Source organism: Cantharellus anzutake, assembly GCF_015039405.1.
Source record: "Cantharellus anzutake strain C23 chromosome Unknown EI90scaffold_8, whole genome shotgun sequence".
Taxonomy (NCBI): Eukaryota; Fungi; Basidiomycota; class Agaricomycetes; order Cantharellales; family Hydnaceae; genus Cantharellus; species Cantharellus anzutake.
The window spans coordinates 820,781-836,788 of record NW_024066958.1 but is presented as its reverse complement, the minus strand read 5'-3'; the positions used below and the strand labels follow the sequence as shown (position 1 = coordinate 836,788).

Genomic DNA, 16,008 nt, shown 5'->3' with positions numbered 1-16,008 from the left:
TCATGGGTATAACTTCACAATGGCTGGACCGTTTGGGCTGAAAATTTGCATAACTATAGTTCCCCATTTTTAATAATTTCCGTGTAAATTTCGTTGTATGTTTTAATTATGGATCCTATGCAAACATTGTCTTTTCCCTGAGCTCGGACTTTTGATGTCGCTATTCCCGTTATTGGATATCTCATTAACGCATGATCCTTTTATTATGAAAATTTGGGAGGATTAAGATTAGATCCCTTTCTTTCTAATGGCCTATCAAGCTTGTCTCGGTCGTTACTGGTTAATTTTCGCGCTTGCCTTTTTAGATATTGTCCTCGTTTTGCAGGAGTTTTAGTCATATCTCCGTCGTTTATGGGTAGTTTCCCCTGTAATTACTCTCATTGGGTCCGTTTGGGGGACATCTACATTTCCTATTATAAACACGACTTTGAATTTTGCATTAGTTCCTGAGGAATCCTTGTTCCATGGTACTTCCATCCTTGGCTACGTGTGCAGATGTGGGAAAGTAGTTTCCGCGGAGGTTCTCTGATTGTTTTTATAGTCAAATCTTGGTCGATTGTCCTAATTCTTGTTTTAATATTTGCTATAAATTCCCCTGGGAATTCCGTCTCGTTGATGGTAAGCTTGAAGTATTTTTGCTATTTTTCTTTCTTTCGATTTATCGCGTATAGTCATAATAATTCGTAAAAATTCGTGTCCTTCTGTTTTCTTATATCTACTTGTCGTATGAGGTTTTGTGATTTATCTGGCATATTTCCATAATGGGTTTCCATAGTGTGACCGTTATTTCTCCTACAGCGCCCACTTCGTCAAGCCCACAGCCCAACAATGTAGCCCAGGCTACGTTATCGCATCCGACGCAGCAATCGGATGTCCAGATGAACAACCCGGAGGAAAACCCTCCTCCGGGGCAATGACTCCACCCTTGAGGAAAGGGAAAGGGTAATATGCCATCGAGGCACCTGTGAAAACACCTTCCCCCAACTCGAGGCCCCGCACACAATACTGTATGTGAGGAACTGCAAGTAACAATTGTGGAAATCTCTACTCCGTCAAAAGCCCCACATCCACCACCGCTTGTGTGTAAACACCACTTACACATGAACCCTCACGGAACAAGTGAGGAACACCAAAGACATACAACCTTTGGGCCGAAATTCACTTTCGACAAACTCCACTACTTTCTCCCTGCGATACCCATGTATCGCTGTTCACTTCAAAGTAACGGCCCACACTCACTTATTCCCTAAACCCTTTCTCTCTCCTTCACCGACATGTACAAAAATCGCCCACTTTAAAGTGGTGACAACAAAACACCATCAACCTTGTATGCATCGCAAATGAAACGCAAGGGGGGAGAATGTCAGGGCAATAGCCCCGAACCCCGAGCCACATGTAATTAGATACATATAGTCACGTGGGTAAGTGGGAACCTCCGGGTAACTGCTTACACACTACCATAAAATACACACACTTGTATCACTTACGGCCCTGTGTGCTGAGCTACCCAGAGACCTCACAATGGTCTATAAGAATCTAAGCCCATTTCCATAACAATCTCACTCTGAGGCTAATAGCCTCCAAGACAAGAATAAGGAGCTTCAGGAAAATTTCCATGGGCTCAAGATCAAGAATGTTCATCTCAATCTCGAGTTGAGAAATTCTTCTCGTCACCAATCTTGGCTCCAAGACAAATGTGATGACCTCAAGAAAGAAATCAATCGCTTAGAAAGAGAAGTCAGTGCCCTTGAGGGCTCTCACCCTTGTAAGATACCCCATATGTTGGGGCCAACGGTAGGTATGCCCCCTGCTCTGTGCCAACACAGTCAGCATAGGGCACCAGTGGTCCCTATGACTGCGTCACGTGGAGGCACATAACCATGCTGCATGACCTCCCATCCCAAAATGGATGAAAGTTCCTTTGACCAGCCTCATGGATGGCCATTATGGTCACCATGCAGCTCCCATCCCCCCCTCCCAGGCCTCAAGGGCCCTCATCTTCTTTTGGCACTTTAGCAGCACTTACTGTTATAATCGCGGCATTGCAGCCCGATCCTCTGAGCACGATATCACAGTGCCATTGGATGTTATCATCCAGCTCTACACATCGTACTTATATACATTTCTGTGTGGCGCAAATGAACAAAGGCTAAAGTGTTAGGACAACGAAACTTCCCATAAAAGGGAACAATAACCGTAACAACAAGGTGTCAGGGACCGACCCGGGGTCGAGAGCGCCCAGGTGTATCGCCCGAGGCTGAGGGTCCGGTAGGTATGACGCGGGCGCGCGTAACAATGGGCCCGAAGCAGACAAGGGTCCCTGGCCACTGAGACTAAAGTGGGAAATGTGTTATTGTTATTATCAGGGGAAGTGTAAGCTACTTGCCTAAAGTGGGAAATGTGAGAAGAAGGTTGCTTCTCAGTTCCCACTTAGGCTGTGTTTATATACATGGTTGAAGGCCACGTGGGAAGCGCCACGTCATCCAAGCACACAGCCACCTCCGTCCGGGTACCTCCGTAAGAGGTCCTAGGAGCATCCGGTATGCGGGGGGTCGTCCGGTGTGTCCGGGTTCGGGCGCGTTACACTGCAGCCGGGTCAATGGTACATTGATACAAAGGAAGTCGTCCGTGTGATAAGAAAGGAATAAAGAGGAGAGAGAATAGAAAAGAAGGGGAAGAAGAAAGGGAAGGGAAAAGAGGGGGAGGTCGGGAGGAGCGGATGGTGGGGCACCGGGTTAGGTGGGGCCGGGTCAGGCGGGTGTGCCCTGACACAAGGGCATCAGAATGCCACTTCAACACTTTCCCCACAAACCAGCAGGACACCTGTTCCTTCATTAATCCCAGAGGGATACTCCTGGTTTGCTGAGGTGAATTGCTTCCCTCCTGCTGGGACCTGGAGGAATGTCCTCATCCCAGGAACGTTCTTCCAGGGTGACTTCCATTTTGGTGTCACCATTAGTGGCCAAAACTGGCTGGTAACAGAGAGTCAGAACCACTGCCAAAAGCAGTGGAACGACTGGGTTCACCCATTCTTGAACTCGATTGAAGGGTTCAAGTTCATGGTGGACTTGAAATGGCTCAACCATGAAATGAGGGACAGGTTCAACAGTGCCTCACTGGAGGCTTGCCAACTCCATGGTCAGTTTTTTGACATGAAGTTCATGAACAGACAAAACGTGTCCACCACTGAACTTGGTGGATGTTTTGGGGATCATCCCCAAAACTTTGAAAACACTATTGAGGCAGGGAAGAAGTACCTTCTTTGCTGCCTTTGGAAACATTACTGCTCAGAAGCAGCTCAAATGATGAAGGTGACTAGCGCCACTGCATACAGCCTTTCCAGGTTGCACATAAGTGAACCTACTTCTGCCATTTCGGGCCCCCCCCAGGTTCTGCCTCCTCACTACACAACAGTGGATAATCCACTGCTGCCATAGTCGCAGGTAATAGAACCCACCCTCCCCCATAACCCGTTCCCCACACTGAGGGAATGCTGGTGGATGATGGTGTTGTGGAAGAGGCCCCAAGGCCGAGATGTTTCCTGGCAGCCCAATGGATGCAGGCCCCCTCTGCTGAGAATGCAGTGGCATGCCCATCTAGAGGGCCCCAGGCTAGTGGGTCCATACCCACCCGAAAGGGCAAAGCCAAGAAGGACTGATGTCCCCTCAGCTTGGTAACCCCTTCTCACATTCGATGAGTGGGATGGGGTGTTTCTTGTACAATGAGCAGAAAAGGTCTAACAACCTTGGCTGCCTAACTTAACTTCCTTGAGAGCATTGAAGGTCTGACCACCTTTGTCACCTTCTATTCTTGTTCCATCCCTGTTCTAATGGGTTGGGGTCTAACTACCTCCACCCAATTATTCTTGTTCAATTGAGTAACTAGGGCCTAACTGCCCTGGCTGCCCACTGCCCATCTCCACTCGCTGAGCATCTCAGGTCTAACCACCTGCTAGGCCTGTGTTGCTTGTCCTGCTGGATCCTACCCCAAGCTCCTCAAACTCACTAAGCAGGGATTGAGTTGAGAAGAAGGGTAAGTTTCCCTATTCCCCACTTGGCTACTATAAAAGGGAAATGTACTGTACAGTTTGTAACGTGACTAAGGGTAGGAGCTGAGCATGTTCCCGCGATGCAGAAAAGGTGTCACATGGGTTAAGGCAAGTTGCTCGCCTTGACCCACGTGATTTTTCCCGTGGGTTCGCGTGCAGGCTGTATGTCATATCCATACAATCCCAACCTCTGCTCCGGGCTCCCGGAACTCCGAACCTGACTTCTGGAGCCCTACTTCCCTTCCGTCACTTTCTCCTTGCCGACTCCCAAGAGGTTATCCCACCTCCGGCTCAGACACCACCTTCGGTCCAACTCCGGAACATTCCGGGTCCGACCCCAACCTCGACACCTTCCAGACGAGTACGCAAAACCTATGCTCCCGACTCCGGACCTCCGCTCTGGAATCCCATTCGCGTCTCCGTCTCCGGAACCTCCGGTCTTAGCTCCGACCTCGGACTTTGACCCCACCTCCGCTTATACCCATTGTATTGGTTAGCTCATTCCATTTGATTATGTTTGCCAATATTCCGGAGTTTAACTTCCGAGTTCGGACTTTCCGGACTTACCCCGGACCTTGCAACTATTGCATTGTCCATTTCAATTCCGCTATTCTCCCTCATTCCTATTTGGGCTGCTGCTTCCTTCTATTCAGTCAGCTAGCCATTCCCGACTCCCATCCTCCTTCCTTCCTCCTTGGGCCTTGGCCCTTCATTCTGTCAGAGACCAGATTTTAAGACGAAGGAATGTCTCCGTAACGGAGGGCTTTGGCCTCAGCGACTTCTGCCAGGAGCGCTGTGCCTAGTGACACGTCCATGCCCTAACTTACTGACTGGCACTTAGAACCTAGTGGGGGTAACTCTAGTTGATTTATTTGCTGGGGCGTAACCTATGTACAAGTAGTGTATATATATGGTTACAGCGGAGGCGGTTCCGCAATTGGCGGAGCCAGACGGAGCGGAGCTAACGGGGTTAAGACATTAGCCGACTGAATATTACCGACGAGTCGGTTCGCGGGGTTAGCGGAAAGGCAGGCGTTAACCCAGAAACGGAAAGGAGGGATAAGCCCGAAGGTGGACTCTGCAGGGCAGGCGAGTGTATTGCCCAGCGGAGGCGGGAGTGCGCTAGCGGACGTCGGAGCTGTCCGGAAGTCTTCGGGGCTCCGTACTTAGGGAGGCGTAGGTAATAAATTGAAATGAGGGGGTGGTGGTCATCGAGGGGCACCGGGAGGTTTGCGGAATACGGGGGCTCTGAGGTTGGTGAGGGGGGAGCGGAGTGAGGACGGGGGGGTCGGAGAGCCCGGGAGTCGATGGCCGGGGATGGATATGACACATTCCTCCTTTGGGAAACACCATTGAGTCAAACACTTGACCCTCAGTGTTGTTCCTCTTTCCATCTCCCTTTGTCTCCTTTCGTCCTACCCTTGTTCCTTTTGATTCCGGACCCCTCCTTATATACAATGTACCTAGTAACTTGTAACCTCAGTCCGAAATCGACTTGAATTCCCCCAAGAGACTTTCCCTCTGCTAGATCCGAAATTAGCATCAGCAAAAAATTGTTATGCTCCTGAGTGCTCCGGAGTATCGAGAGCACTGGGAGAATCAGGAGGAGATTGGCCGGTCCAGGAACAGCCCATTTCCTCCGGAGTTGGCTAGGTACTCCAGGGCACTCCCAGGAGGGCCTGGAGCATTGCTTTGTGCACAAACATATCCAGTAAATACAATTTAAATGCTTCAAAGTGTATAGGGGTGAGAAGCTTCTGGGAGCTCCTGGAGCATTTGAAAATGAAAAGGAAAAAAAGAGGGAAGATCCCCCATGAATACCTCCTACCACAAGACTAACACAACAAGACACTGCTTAACATTTAGATCAAACACTATACTATATATCAAGGACACTGAGACTCACCAATACACAATCAAAATTTATGGCCTGATATATGTATGATTAATCTGGCAACTTAATCACTTTCGGGCTGGCAGAATATGGGGGAGGGGGAAATGGGGGAGAATGAGGGGGGGAATGAGGGGGGGAATGAGGGGGGAATGAGGGGGGGAATGAGGGGGGGATATAGAGGGAAATGAGGAAAATTTGAAAAATAGGGACTTCTAAAAAGTTGAAAAAAATAATTAGGGAAAAAATCAAAAAAATTCAGGAACTGTAGTGCCTTTGAAGTGCTTTCAGGATATATAATTATTTGCAAAATCGAGGAAGAAATGATGGAGAAAAATGGAAAATACTTTCGGAGACCCGAGAAATAATGAGAACTGAATTGATGGGAAAGTCTGAAAATTGAATAGGGAAGTGAGGGGAAGCCTTGTAGCATTGTTATTTTTCTGCTGTTCTAATTTTTCCTGATTGTTCTTGGTCTCACTCCCAGCTGCTACTGGATACTCCTGGATACTCCTGGAAGCTCCTGGGAGGGTCCAGGAGCAGCTAATGGAAAATACTTTTGGAGACCCAAGAACTGAATTGATGGGAAAGTCTGAAAATTGAATAGGAAAGTGAGGGGAAGCCTTGTAGCATTGTTATTTTCTGCTGTTCTGATTTTTCCCGATTCTTCTTGGTCTCATTCCCAGCTGCTCCTCAATACTCCTGGAAGCTCCTGAAAGCTCCTGGGAGGGTCCAGGAGCAGCTGGGAGTGAGACCAAGAACAATCAGGAAAAATCAGAACAGCAGAAAATAACAATGCTTACAAGGCTTCCCCTCACTTTCCTATTCAATTTTCAGACTTTCCCATCAATTCAGTTCTCATTATTTCTCGGGTCTCTGAAAGTATTTTCCATTTTTCTCCATCATTTCTTCCTCAATTTTGCAAATAATTATATGTCCTGAAAGCACTTTAAAGGCACTATAGTTCCTGATTTTTTTTTTGATTTTTCCCGAAATTTTTTTTTTCAACTTTTTAGAGACCAAAATTTTCCTCCCACTGCTCCTGGCACATTACATACTCCTCACCACTCCCAGCTGCTCCTGAACCCCCTCCCAGGAGAACACTATTGGCTCCAGGAGTGCCCAATCTGCTGTTTTGTCTCCCACATGCTCCAGCCACTCTTGATGCTCCGGAGCATAATGGACTTTTGCTGATGAGGGACCCCCAGGACAACCAGCAATGGCACAGCGCTCCACCTGAGTCGCTGAGGCCAAGGTCCTTCCATGCTAAGTCTCCGATTCCACTCCGGAGTTGTCTGAATCCGCCCATTCTAACACTGTAGTTGTGAAAGGTGTGTAAAGATGGGAGGATCAGGGAAGTGGGGGGAGGTCAGGGAAGGTGGTTCTGGGGTTGTATGGTCAGGTGTGGTTGCCCTGACAATTCGATAGTTATGACCATCATTCTTTAATTTCTCGATGTTGTAAATATTCTTAGAACTATTGTTTGAGGTGGCCATGGCTGGGATCACAACCTAATGAAATAGGAGCTATCGCGCATAACTCAGTCTCAAAATAGAGAACTAAAGCAATTGCCAGTGACAACTGGCAATATAAGACAAAGTAAATTGGGAGCGTGTGGTACCGCGACTCTGAAACAAAAAGGTATAGTCGTTGTTAGTCACGACGATATTAAGTTAAAATAAAAACTCCCCAATCCATGCTGCAGCTCGGCTGTTGTCGATGAGCGTTGATATTCCAACAGTTTCAATATCTATGCATTCACCTGTCATCGTTGCTCATATGTACTATGGGTTACGGATCAAATCTCAATATAAAATTCCCCCCTCACATTATGGGTTATGGGGGACAGCAGGTTTATGGGTTGACATCCGATTTCCAATAGGAACCATGCCGGTTCCCGGAAGTTCCTATGGGTAATGGCAGGTTATGGGTTATCGCAAGTATGGCCTACCACGGTTTCAACTGTACGTGACCGATTGTCTTTCCAATTGGGTATCCACATATTGGTAATAGTGATACATCGTTATTTCGGGAACCGCTTTTGCAGAACTCTAGCATAAATAGTTCCGCACGCAGGTCCGAGTCGCATGAAGTCATACATGAACGGCTCGAACCACTTCTCTGCTCGGTGCACACAGCAAGGATATAAAAGCAACTATCCGGTTCTGGAGCGCCACGCTGCCAGCGCTCTTCTCACAAATATCCCTAGACGCGATAACTCATCCGGCTCATCGCGCAATCGCTGATTGCATGACAGCCCTGGTCTGGGACACCGCCTCTGGCTTCTCGCAGAGTCAACCGGTCTCCGTCATATGAACGAGCATGTATTTTCCCGGATCCGGGCCCAGACGTCATCGAGCCTGCGGGCACAAACGGGCTTTGGCTAAATGAAAACACGCATGGAGCAAGGGACTCATCCCCAGGGTAAAGCCGGATTTGGGGCAACAAACTCGACTGAATTAGTCTGCGAAAGGTACCATGTCACAAGAACCGACGCATCGTCGATGATTCGAAAGGCTTACACATACTTCACTAGTTCTCGACCTCCGCACCCCTTGGACACCTCTGCTGCAAGTTGCAACTCTGCTAGTCAGCATGAAAAGGGAGGCTGTTAATGCGACTAACCCGTTACTATTCAGCCACTGGCCACCGCTTCCCACCTTATCCCGCTTTCTGCACCAGCCCAAAGTTCCACCCCTGCAGCGAAGCGTCGCACCTCAAAGGACCAAACCAGAGCTGGGTGCCACAAAGCTCCGTCAACCTCACCACTACCGCACAGAACCGCAACTGCGACCAACAAAGCGGTTTAAGTCCCACTCCCGCAAATCCTTCAGCCGCAGTACAGCTTCGCACCGGCCACGCGTTCATCGGACAGTTCTACAAACGCTTCCTACTAGAAGAGAGCCCCAGTTGCACATGCGGAGAACCCGTAGAGACGAGAGAACACATACTTCTCGAATGTCCCAAGCAGGAACACCACCGAAACTTGCTCCCAGACGATGAAGGTAAACTGATCCTTGCCGACCTCCTGGTGGACGAGAAAGGAATAGAGAGGGTCGCAGGATTTCTGTCAGCGAGTGGAGCATACGAGAAAGAGAGAAGGACAGAATAGACACCGCTGGAAGGCGGAACCCATCCCATTTTCGAAACCGACACCTAAAAACGGTCAATCCAATACGACAACTCAAAAGTGGAGCAGCATTCAGGCAACGCCCTATCAGAGAGATTAAGGATACCCGAATCGGACTTATTTCTCACCTTATTTTTGTGTATTTGTCTCGACCCTGCCCTTGGCGCTCTCACGAGCAGCCTACAGTCTGCAGGTTAAATATCCAGAATAAACAACAACAACAACAACCTCACCACTCTCCTTTTGCCACGGTATAAATACAGGGCACCGAACGCCGCGGTATCTCATCTAACTAATAGACGATATACCGCAATTCTAATAGGTCATGAGCCCAGTGCTCAGACGTTGAAACCGCTGAACTGCCTGCTCGAGATAACTCTCGCTCTCTGCTCATTATGTCTTGCTGCATCTGCCAGACTCTTTGCCTGCCACACTCCTGCAACACTGCCTTTGCCTCTTTTGCTTGCCGTTCACTTGCCTGAACAATTTGACTGAAAAAATCACTGCTACACATCTTGGTCCGCAGACATCGCAGGAAACAATATGAGCGCCGGAATTGGGTTGAAGGCGCAAATGAAAACGCACCCGCTGAGTTAATTGCCGACGCAGGTTGGAATGACTGACCATGCCACATGGAAAGCAGCCGATGAAGCGATGTATAGGAGCATTATTACCTGCGAACAAAATGTAAAGGATCAGATTCGCCATCACTCAACGCCATCAGTGGTGTGGAAGAACTGAAGCAACTATTTGTTACAAACCTTCCAAGCTCTCAACTACGCCGCAGCCATCTTCAAAGCATCACTCAGCGACAGCGCGGTGTGCGAGTATTGCGCTAGAGACAGCAGCCGCAAACTATGCTACCAGCGGACCAGCAGGCGCTGAAGTTTGACGAGAACAGGGAGGCGCGGAAAACCGAAAACGCCGGAAGAAAAGCAGAATGGCTAAAACCGCTATTTGTCGCCGTTGCAACGGAGTCGGATACGCAAGCTCGGGATGTACGAGCCACAAGAATCCCTGGGTGGTGTCATCCGGAACAACTATGCCTAGAAGATATCCGGAGATAACAATTCAGCTATTTGAATTGGGAATCCGCCGTGACATCCGATGCAGTATATTGGGAAAGGGACACAGCCAGGAGAAATGCGGGGCCAGTTTCTTTAGATACAGCCCCTGCAACTTGTAAGAAGACGCTTACATGATATAATGCTGCCCAGCTTTTCACTGAGCGATGAGAACTAAGGACTTTGGTCTTTGGGCAGCGATCGAGAATTGGGGTTTTCGGATCAAATGGCAGCAATGGAGAGCTTCTGTATTTCCATATGGTGCGATACGGCATTCTTCAACTGCGACCCGTCACTAGTGAAAACAGAATTGGCTAGCATTAGTTCTTCTGAGACCGTGGAGCAATTAAAAGAGAAATGAATAGATTCGGGGCTGTAAGGACGCATGCCCACCTCCATGCAACGTAGTGCTCAAGTCTGCAAGCGACCGTTGAGCCAAATGTCGAGGCGAAAGCGTCTAGGATTTCATACAAGACCACGCGGGACACGGCCGATTCATGTTCCGTGCAGCGTTCTAACAAATGCCACTCTGCTAGATGCACAGGGTCGGTAATTATTGCCACCGCCCTGGCCTAATTCTCAGCAGGGATTGTTTGAGTGGACAAGAGGGGGAGGCTGTGCTCGGGAGAGAAGAGATTACATCGATTGCAGCCAGAGTGAATGCACGTCCGCGATATTTTGCGAACGTTGTGGTAGCCTGTAAAACAGAGAACAAAAAGTGGAAAAGCAGTCCCAGACAATGATGTTGGATATTTAAACACAACGATATCTTTTCGGTGCCTGAATAGTCTGGACATGGCGATTTTCCATATGGACAGTAATGGCTTGCCCATCAGGCGAAATCTTCCAAGTGGATATACTGTCGCTCATATGAGTAGGGGCGATAAAATGCAGGGTCCCGCATGTTCCGAGGAAAAGGCGAATACGGTTCAGCTTATCATGCTTGAGTTCCGCTGATTGGGAATGTTGGAAGGGGAATCCGAGGTCATGTCAGCTGGGATGTCTCCTGTCACCACATCCCAGATTCGTATGGTCCGGTCATCAGATGCTGTGGCTACCCTGGATCCATCAAATGAGAATGAGACTGATAGGAGGCCCCCGGTGTGACCCCGGAGGACCTTGAGTTCTTCCCCGGTCACTGCATTCCAAATTCGTCCTGTTTTGTCATTGGATCCCAAAGCTACCTTGAACCCATCAGGTGACAATGAGACTGAGCGGACCCAGTCAGTGTGTCTTCGGAGGACTGTGAGTTCGTTCCCAGTCACTGCATCCCAGATTCGTACTGTCTTGTCATACGATGCCGAGGCTACCCTGGATCCATTGGATGATAATGACACCGAGTGGACCCAGTCAGTGTGTCCCTGGAGGACTTTGAGCTCTTCCCCAGTCACTGCATCCCAGATTCGTATTGTCTTGTCAGAGGATGCTGAGGCTACCCTAGATCCATCAAATGAGAATGACACCGAGTGGACCCAGTGAGTGTGTCCTCGGAGGACTTTGAGTTCTTCCCCAGTCGCTGCATCCCAAATTTGTACTGTCTTGTCGACGGATGCCGAGGCCACCCTGGATCCATCAGACACTGAGACAACCCAGTCAGAGTGTCCTCGGAGGGTCTTGACTTCTTCCCCAGTCACAGCATCCCAGATTCGTAATGTCTTGTCGATGGATGTTGAGGCTACCTTAGATCCATCAGGTGAGAATGAGACTGAGAGGAGGCCCCCGGTGTGGCCCCGGAGGACCTTGAGTTCTTCCCCGGTCACTGCATCCCAGATTCGTCCTGTTTGGTCATTGGATCCCGAGGCTACCTTGGACCCATCAGGTGAGAATGAGACCGAGGAGACCCAGCCAGTGTGCCCTTGTATGGTGTTGACGCACCCATCCCATCCTGAGTTTTGCCATTGCACTGCTGGGAGGTGTTCATAGGATGATCCATGGTGCCACCCTCGCCAACCCGCATCGGGTGAATTAGATGAAGCCGAATGGATATGTCCAGCAGAGAGCGAAATCACTCCATAGTACTGGTAGACAAAACGACGGCATTGCAATAGAGGTTGGAGCAAAGATCTTGCCGAATTCTGATCTCCTGACTGGCGGTGGCTCTGACTCTGTGAACTGCCATTATATATCTCCTGGAAATTGGGGAGTCAAAGACAAATCATATACCTCACACCACATGGTCAGTGTCTCCAACGTGATCCTGGCATTGCTCGCCGCTCCCAGTAGGCTCAACACTTCCAACCATTTGATCGCTGATTCTGTAAAGAATGTTTCTAATTTGCTCAACAGCCCAGTTGAAGGGTTTTCAATTTCCGCAACATGGAGGAGGCCAAATAATGCGGCGTATTGAGCGTCGGAGGGGATTTTTGACCGGATCTGAGAAGCAAGATCTGGGATGTCGGAGTTGGGGGTTAAAGGGTTGGAAAGTTGGAGGATATTTTCCTTTGGCAAACGATCAAGGGCTTCAATACAGAACATCGTAATGCGACAGTACATGTCACCCTTTTCAAAGCGAGGGATCCGCTCCAGGATGTCTTGTGCGTAATCTGACCCTGGTGCCGGGCGCTCGATTTGGGAAAGAAATATGACGATTGAATCAGCAAGCCACCCCTTTCGCTTCGCCTTGCTCAAGGGTTGCCACGAACGGTTTAGGGCCTATGATAGAAATCAAATTATGGGCCATAAAAAAGCGATGTGACAAAAAAGTCTACATACCCAGGCCGGACTCTGCAACGCTGTCATAATCTGATGATAGGTTATTAAGCAGCCTCCTACTACGGCGTATGGCTTACTGTGTTGGGTGTCACTTGGGCTGCTGCTCGCTCCGATATTTTCCCTCGGATAGATAGCGCAATTCTGGGAGTAACTGCGCGTCCGGATGTATAATACCCGTCTCCTGACCCTTCAAGATGCTCTTGCAATAGGGAACAGAACATCCAACAGTTCACCTGGAGCAATCGAAGCCATAAGCGTGTTTCATTGATCTTATCCCAAAATGGAATCATACCGGCCAGATTTTATATTCCAGCAGCTCTTCAGAGATGACGCGAAGATATTCACCGAAATCAGCGAGAAAGGGCGGATTGTTGAATTCCTGCGTGTTTTCTTGCTTTGCCGTTTCAGCAAGGGTTTCCCTAGACGCCGACAGCTGAGCCTGTAGGAGCGTCAAAAACATATTCAGCAACGGATTGATGGAGGAGTCCCACCGTATCATGGGCAGGAGTTGTGCCGAGTTTCCACACAAGTGAGAGAAAGCCCAGTCCGGCCCTCCGATCAATCCGTAGCCATATATTCCTTCTCCCCGGACGGCATAATTGTAAAATAAGGAAGCGATGTCGGATGAGATTCCGGAAGTGAGAATAGCACGACGCGCTAACGATCCTGGCCATTTGAAGCCATAGGTGTTTCTCGATCACTTTCTCGCAAAGATCCCTCAGCAGGAATGTCCCGGTCGATAGACCCGAACCATTGGAAAACGTCGAAATGGTGTGGTTAGAGAAACTTGTGTTATCCTCGATTGGCTCAATATCAGCCAGAACATTTCCGGATCCCGTCTCAAAGAAAGCGTCCTAAGGGGGAGGGATGATGGGTCTTTCGTCAAGATGGTTACCCGGGCGTCAATCAGTTACTCACGGCGTCGTATGGTGCATGATGAACAGAGTCACCCGTTTCTTCGACAACAGGTGGGTGGGGCATCTAATATGAATCAGCAAAGCGATTTTTGAAAGTTTGTTTGGCTTTTCCTACCGAAGGCTTCAATCGACGACGTACAGACAGTTGTGGAACTCTAGAGAACAGGCCGCCAGCACCACATAGTCATATTGGAAATATAAGCGGTGTTCGGGAGGTGAGGAACCCCTACCCCGATTTAGCAACAGATGCCAGTGAACCATAAGTTGTTACTGTAATAGTCAATAGACACCATTAAGGGGATGAGGATACGATGAACACGTGGAATCTGCAAGGGAACTAGGCTGAAGCAGCCTCTAAGGTAATCGTTGAAACGTCTTGGAGGCAATAAACCCACGACCAACATTATTGAAATCTAGTATCGCGGTTTTCGATGTTCAGTCGAGCTCGGTTCCACGTTTCTCGGCCCCTCTTGTTTAGTTTTTTTTTTCTCTGTTCAGGCTTGGCCGCCCACGGTCGATCCAGTTCGGAGGCTCGTAGGGAATGCTCCGTTCAGCAGGCGTCAGGGAGATGAAATTTTCATCGCATTGCGGGCATCGCTTCCTGTGATCGCAGTTTTAAACTAAGGTCAATTGCAAGCGAAACTGTCAGCATATATTCCATGTTCCAGGTGTGGCAAACCGGCTGAAATATGGAGAGTGGATGGCCAGTCGAACAGGGGTAACTGGAAAGCCTGCGGGGAGGGAAGAATGAATGGCATCCGCAGCTCATCGTGTTTCTCAGTTGTTGTATACAGCAATGATATAAGTCCAATTTTCTCTGAGATCTTTGTCAAACCATCGAAGGTGGCGGGAGTAGGACTACGCCAGCCCCAAGGGATAGATAAAACGACAAAGAAAACATAGAATGCATCAAAAGTCCGACTGGCGAAGTATTATGAAACTAGAACGAAGACTTGTAGGGACTTGCTGGGGTAAGGATCTCGTCAGCCACATGAAGTGATCATTGAAAAAGAATACAAATACAATAAGAACACCGAAAACATTAACCACCTGTTGAAACTGATACTAGTATTATACTTAAGAAGCTCTCTCTGTGACGTTGTTTGCAATGTCTGTCGTCTCTGCATCTATATGCCGAACGGTTTCAAGCTGCTCCGCCACCATCGCCGCTAGTTGAGTGAAGATTTGGCCAAGCTCGACAATGGTCGATTCGATCCAGGTTATGACTGTGATCATCCTGTTTAGTGTTTCCATCGACGAAGACACAGAGCGGGCTGTGGAAAAAAGAACGGAGAATTCGATCGAGGCTCACCTGCTGCTCTACCAGTTGCATTTGGTGGTATCCTCCTTCCCCGTAAGGATATCCACCGTTCATTCCAACACTCTCTTCCACCGAATGCAAATTCAAAGCAAATCATCATCACTAGCACGCCCTTTGCCTTTATTTAGTTTTTGCGAGCTTGAAGGCGGTTGTGAAAAGAAGTGAGCCTGCGGTAATTTGCACAGGTGAGATAAGTCGGCCAGAACGGAGGTCGGCTACACTCCGAACTACACACCTTGTGATGAAGGATTCTGGGCGGCTGCCGACGCAGTATGAGACATAAACTGTTCCATCCGATTTTTGGGCACCTGTGTGGCAAGTACAGAAGTGAGTGGGTCGCGGCGCACTGACTAACGTGTACAACGGGCGGGAACGGTGAACGCACCTGCGTGCGAACCTTCAAGACCTCTGCAAAGTTAATAGTTGTCGACCCCAACTTGCTTTGTAGCAGTGTGACCACATTCGTGTTGTAATTTGCTTTCTCGGACCGGATTCATTGCCTGCTTCACGTATGATTGCAGAGCCGATATTTGCTGATCAAGGTTGGCGATATCTTGCTTTATTATGAATTTACGTTCCTAGAGGCATAACACGACAACGAAGGTTAACGTTGGTGAAGGCTTTGTTGCTGACTGACTGTTGCAGTCTGTGAGATCGGAGAAACAGAATATTCAACTGACCGATCATCAAAGCGCTTCAGGACTGTTCAACGAGTATTACTATGAGCCTAGTTGTAACAATTATGCTCAATGTTGAGCAAGCTTGTCCAGTTTCGCTGCAGTTGACGCCAAGTCTTTCCCAATGGTCGACGCCATTCGAGAGAACTCGCTCTTTGGTTGCTTTTGAGTCGAGAGTTGCCGCTGCTTTGACTGAGTATCTCGGAAGGGAATCGGTGATCGACTTCGCATGGACTCGACACCATGCG

At 48.8% G+C, this 16,008-nt stretch overlaps 3 protein-coding genes across 3 annotated transcripts; 1 reads left to right on the top strand and 2 right to left on the bottom strand.

The window, feature by feature from the left end:
• Positions 1-7,912: 7,912 nt before the first annotated feature.
• Positions 7,913-9,077, top strand: EI90DRAFT_3041442 (uncharacterized protein). The gene is made up of 4 exons (XM_039059103.1): positions 7,913-8,403; positions 8,468-8,507; positions 8,565-8,832; positions 8,891-9,077. Exons 1-4 carry the CDS (start codon positions 8,327-8,329, stop codon positions 9,049-9,051), a joined length of 546 nt encoding a protein of 181 aa, XP_038920311.1. The 5' UTR covers positions 7,913-8,326; the 3' UTR covers positions 9,052-9,077.
• A 144-nt stretch (positions 9,078-9,221) lies between these two features.
• Positions 9,222-9,819, bottom strand: EI90DRAFT_3151867 (uncharacterized protein). The gene is made up of 2 exons (XM_039065747.1): positions 9,655-9,819; positions 9,222-9,583 (listed from the first exon to the last, which is right to left on the bottom strand). The coding sequence occupies exons 1-2, from the start codon at positions 9,775-9,777 to the stop codon at positions 9,362-9,364; spliced, it is 345 nt and encodes a 114-aa protein (XP_038920310.1). The 5' UTR covers positions 9,778-9,819; the 3' UTR covers positions 9,222-9,361.
• A 1,055-nt stretch (positions 9,820-10,874) lies between these two features.
• EI90DRAFT_2535259 (WD40-repeat-containing domain protein) lies at positions 10,875-14,083 on the bottom strand. The gene is made up of 8 exons (XM_039053195.1): positions 13,878-14,083; positions 13,764-13,826; positions 13,337-13,699; positions 13,138-13,284; positions 12,923-13,078; positions 12,846-12,875; positions 12,297-12,785; positions 10,875-12,238 (listed from the first exon to the last, which is right to left on the bottom strand). The coding sequence occupies exons 2-8, from the start codon at positions 13,824-13,826 to the stop codon at positions 11,063-11,065; spliced, it is 2,424 nt and encodes an 807-aa protein (XP_038920309.1). The 5' UTR covers positions 13,878-14,083; the 3' UTR covers positions 10,875-11,062.
• Between the last annotated feature and the right edge of the window lie 1,925 nt (positions 14,084-16,008).

Bases quoted from the DNA above. Each gene is read 5' to 3' on its own strand.
- EI90DRAFT_3041442 (XM_039059103.1), top strand. From the start codon at position 8,327: ATGAAAACACGCATGGAGCAAGGGACTCATCCCCAGGGTAAAGCCGGA. The intron at 8,404-8,467 runs CTGCGAAAGGTA...GCTTACACATAC, and splicing joins ACAAACTCGACTGAATTAGT to TTCACTAGTTCTCGACCTCC. The intron at 8,508-8,564 runs CTGCAAGTTGCA...AATGCGACTAAC, and splicing joins GCACCCCTTGGACACCTCTG to CCGTTACTATTCAGCCACTG.
- EI90DRAFT_2535259 (XM_039053195.1), bottom strand. From the start codon at position 13,826: ATGCCCCACCCACCTGTTGTCGAAGAAACGGGTGACTCTGTTCATCAT. The intron at 13,079-13,137 runs GTATGATTCCAT...CGATTGCTCCAG, and splicing joins TGGAATATAAAATCTGGCCG to GTGAACTGTTGGATGTTCTG. The intron at 12,239-12,296 runs GTATATGATTTG...GGCAGTTCACAG, and splicing joins CACTGACCATGTGGTGTGAG to AGTCAGAGCCACCGCCAGTC.
- EI90DRAFT_3151867 (XM_039065747.1), bottom strand. From the start codon at position 9,777: ATGGCGAATCTGATCCTTTACATTTTGTTCGCAGGTAATAATGCTCCT. The intron at 9,584-9,654 runs GTGCGTTTTCAT...CTGCGGACCAAG, and splicing joins GTCGGCAATTAACTCAGCGG to ATGTGTAGCAGTGATTTTTT.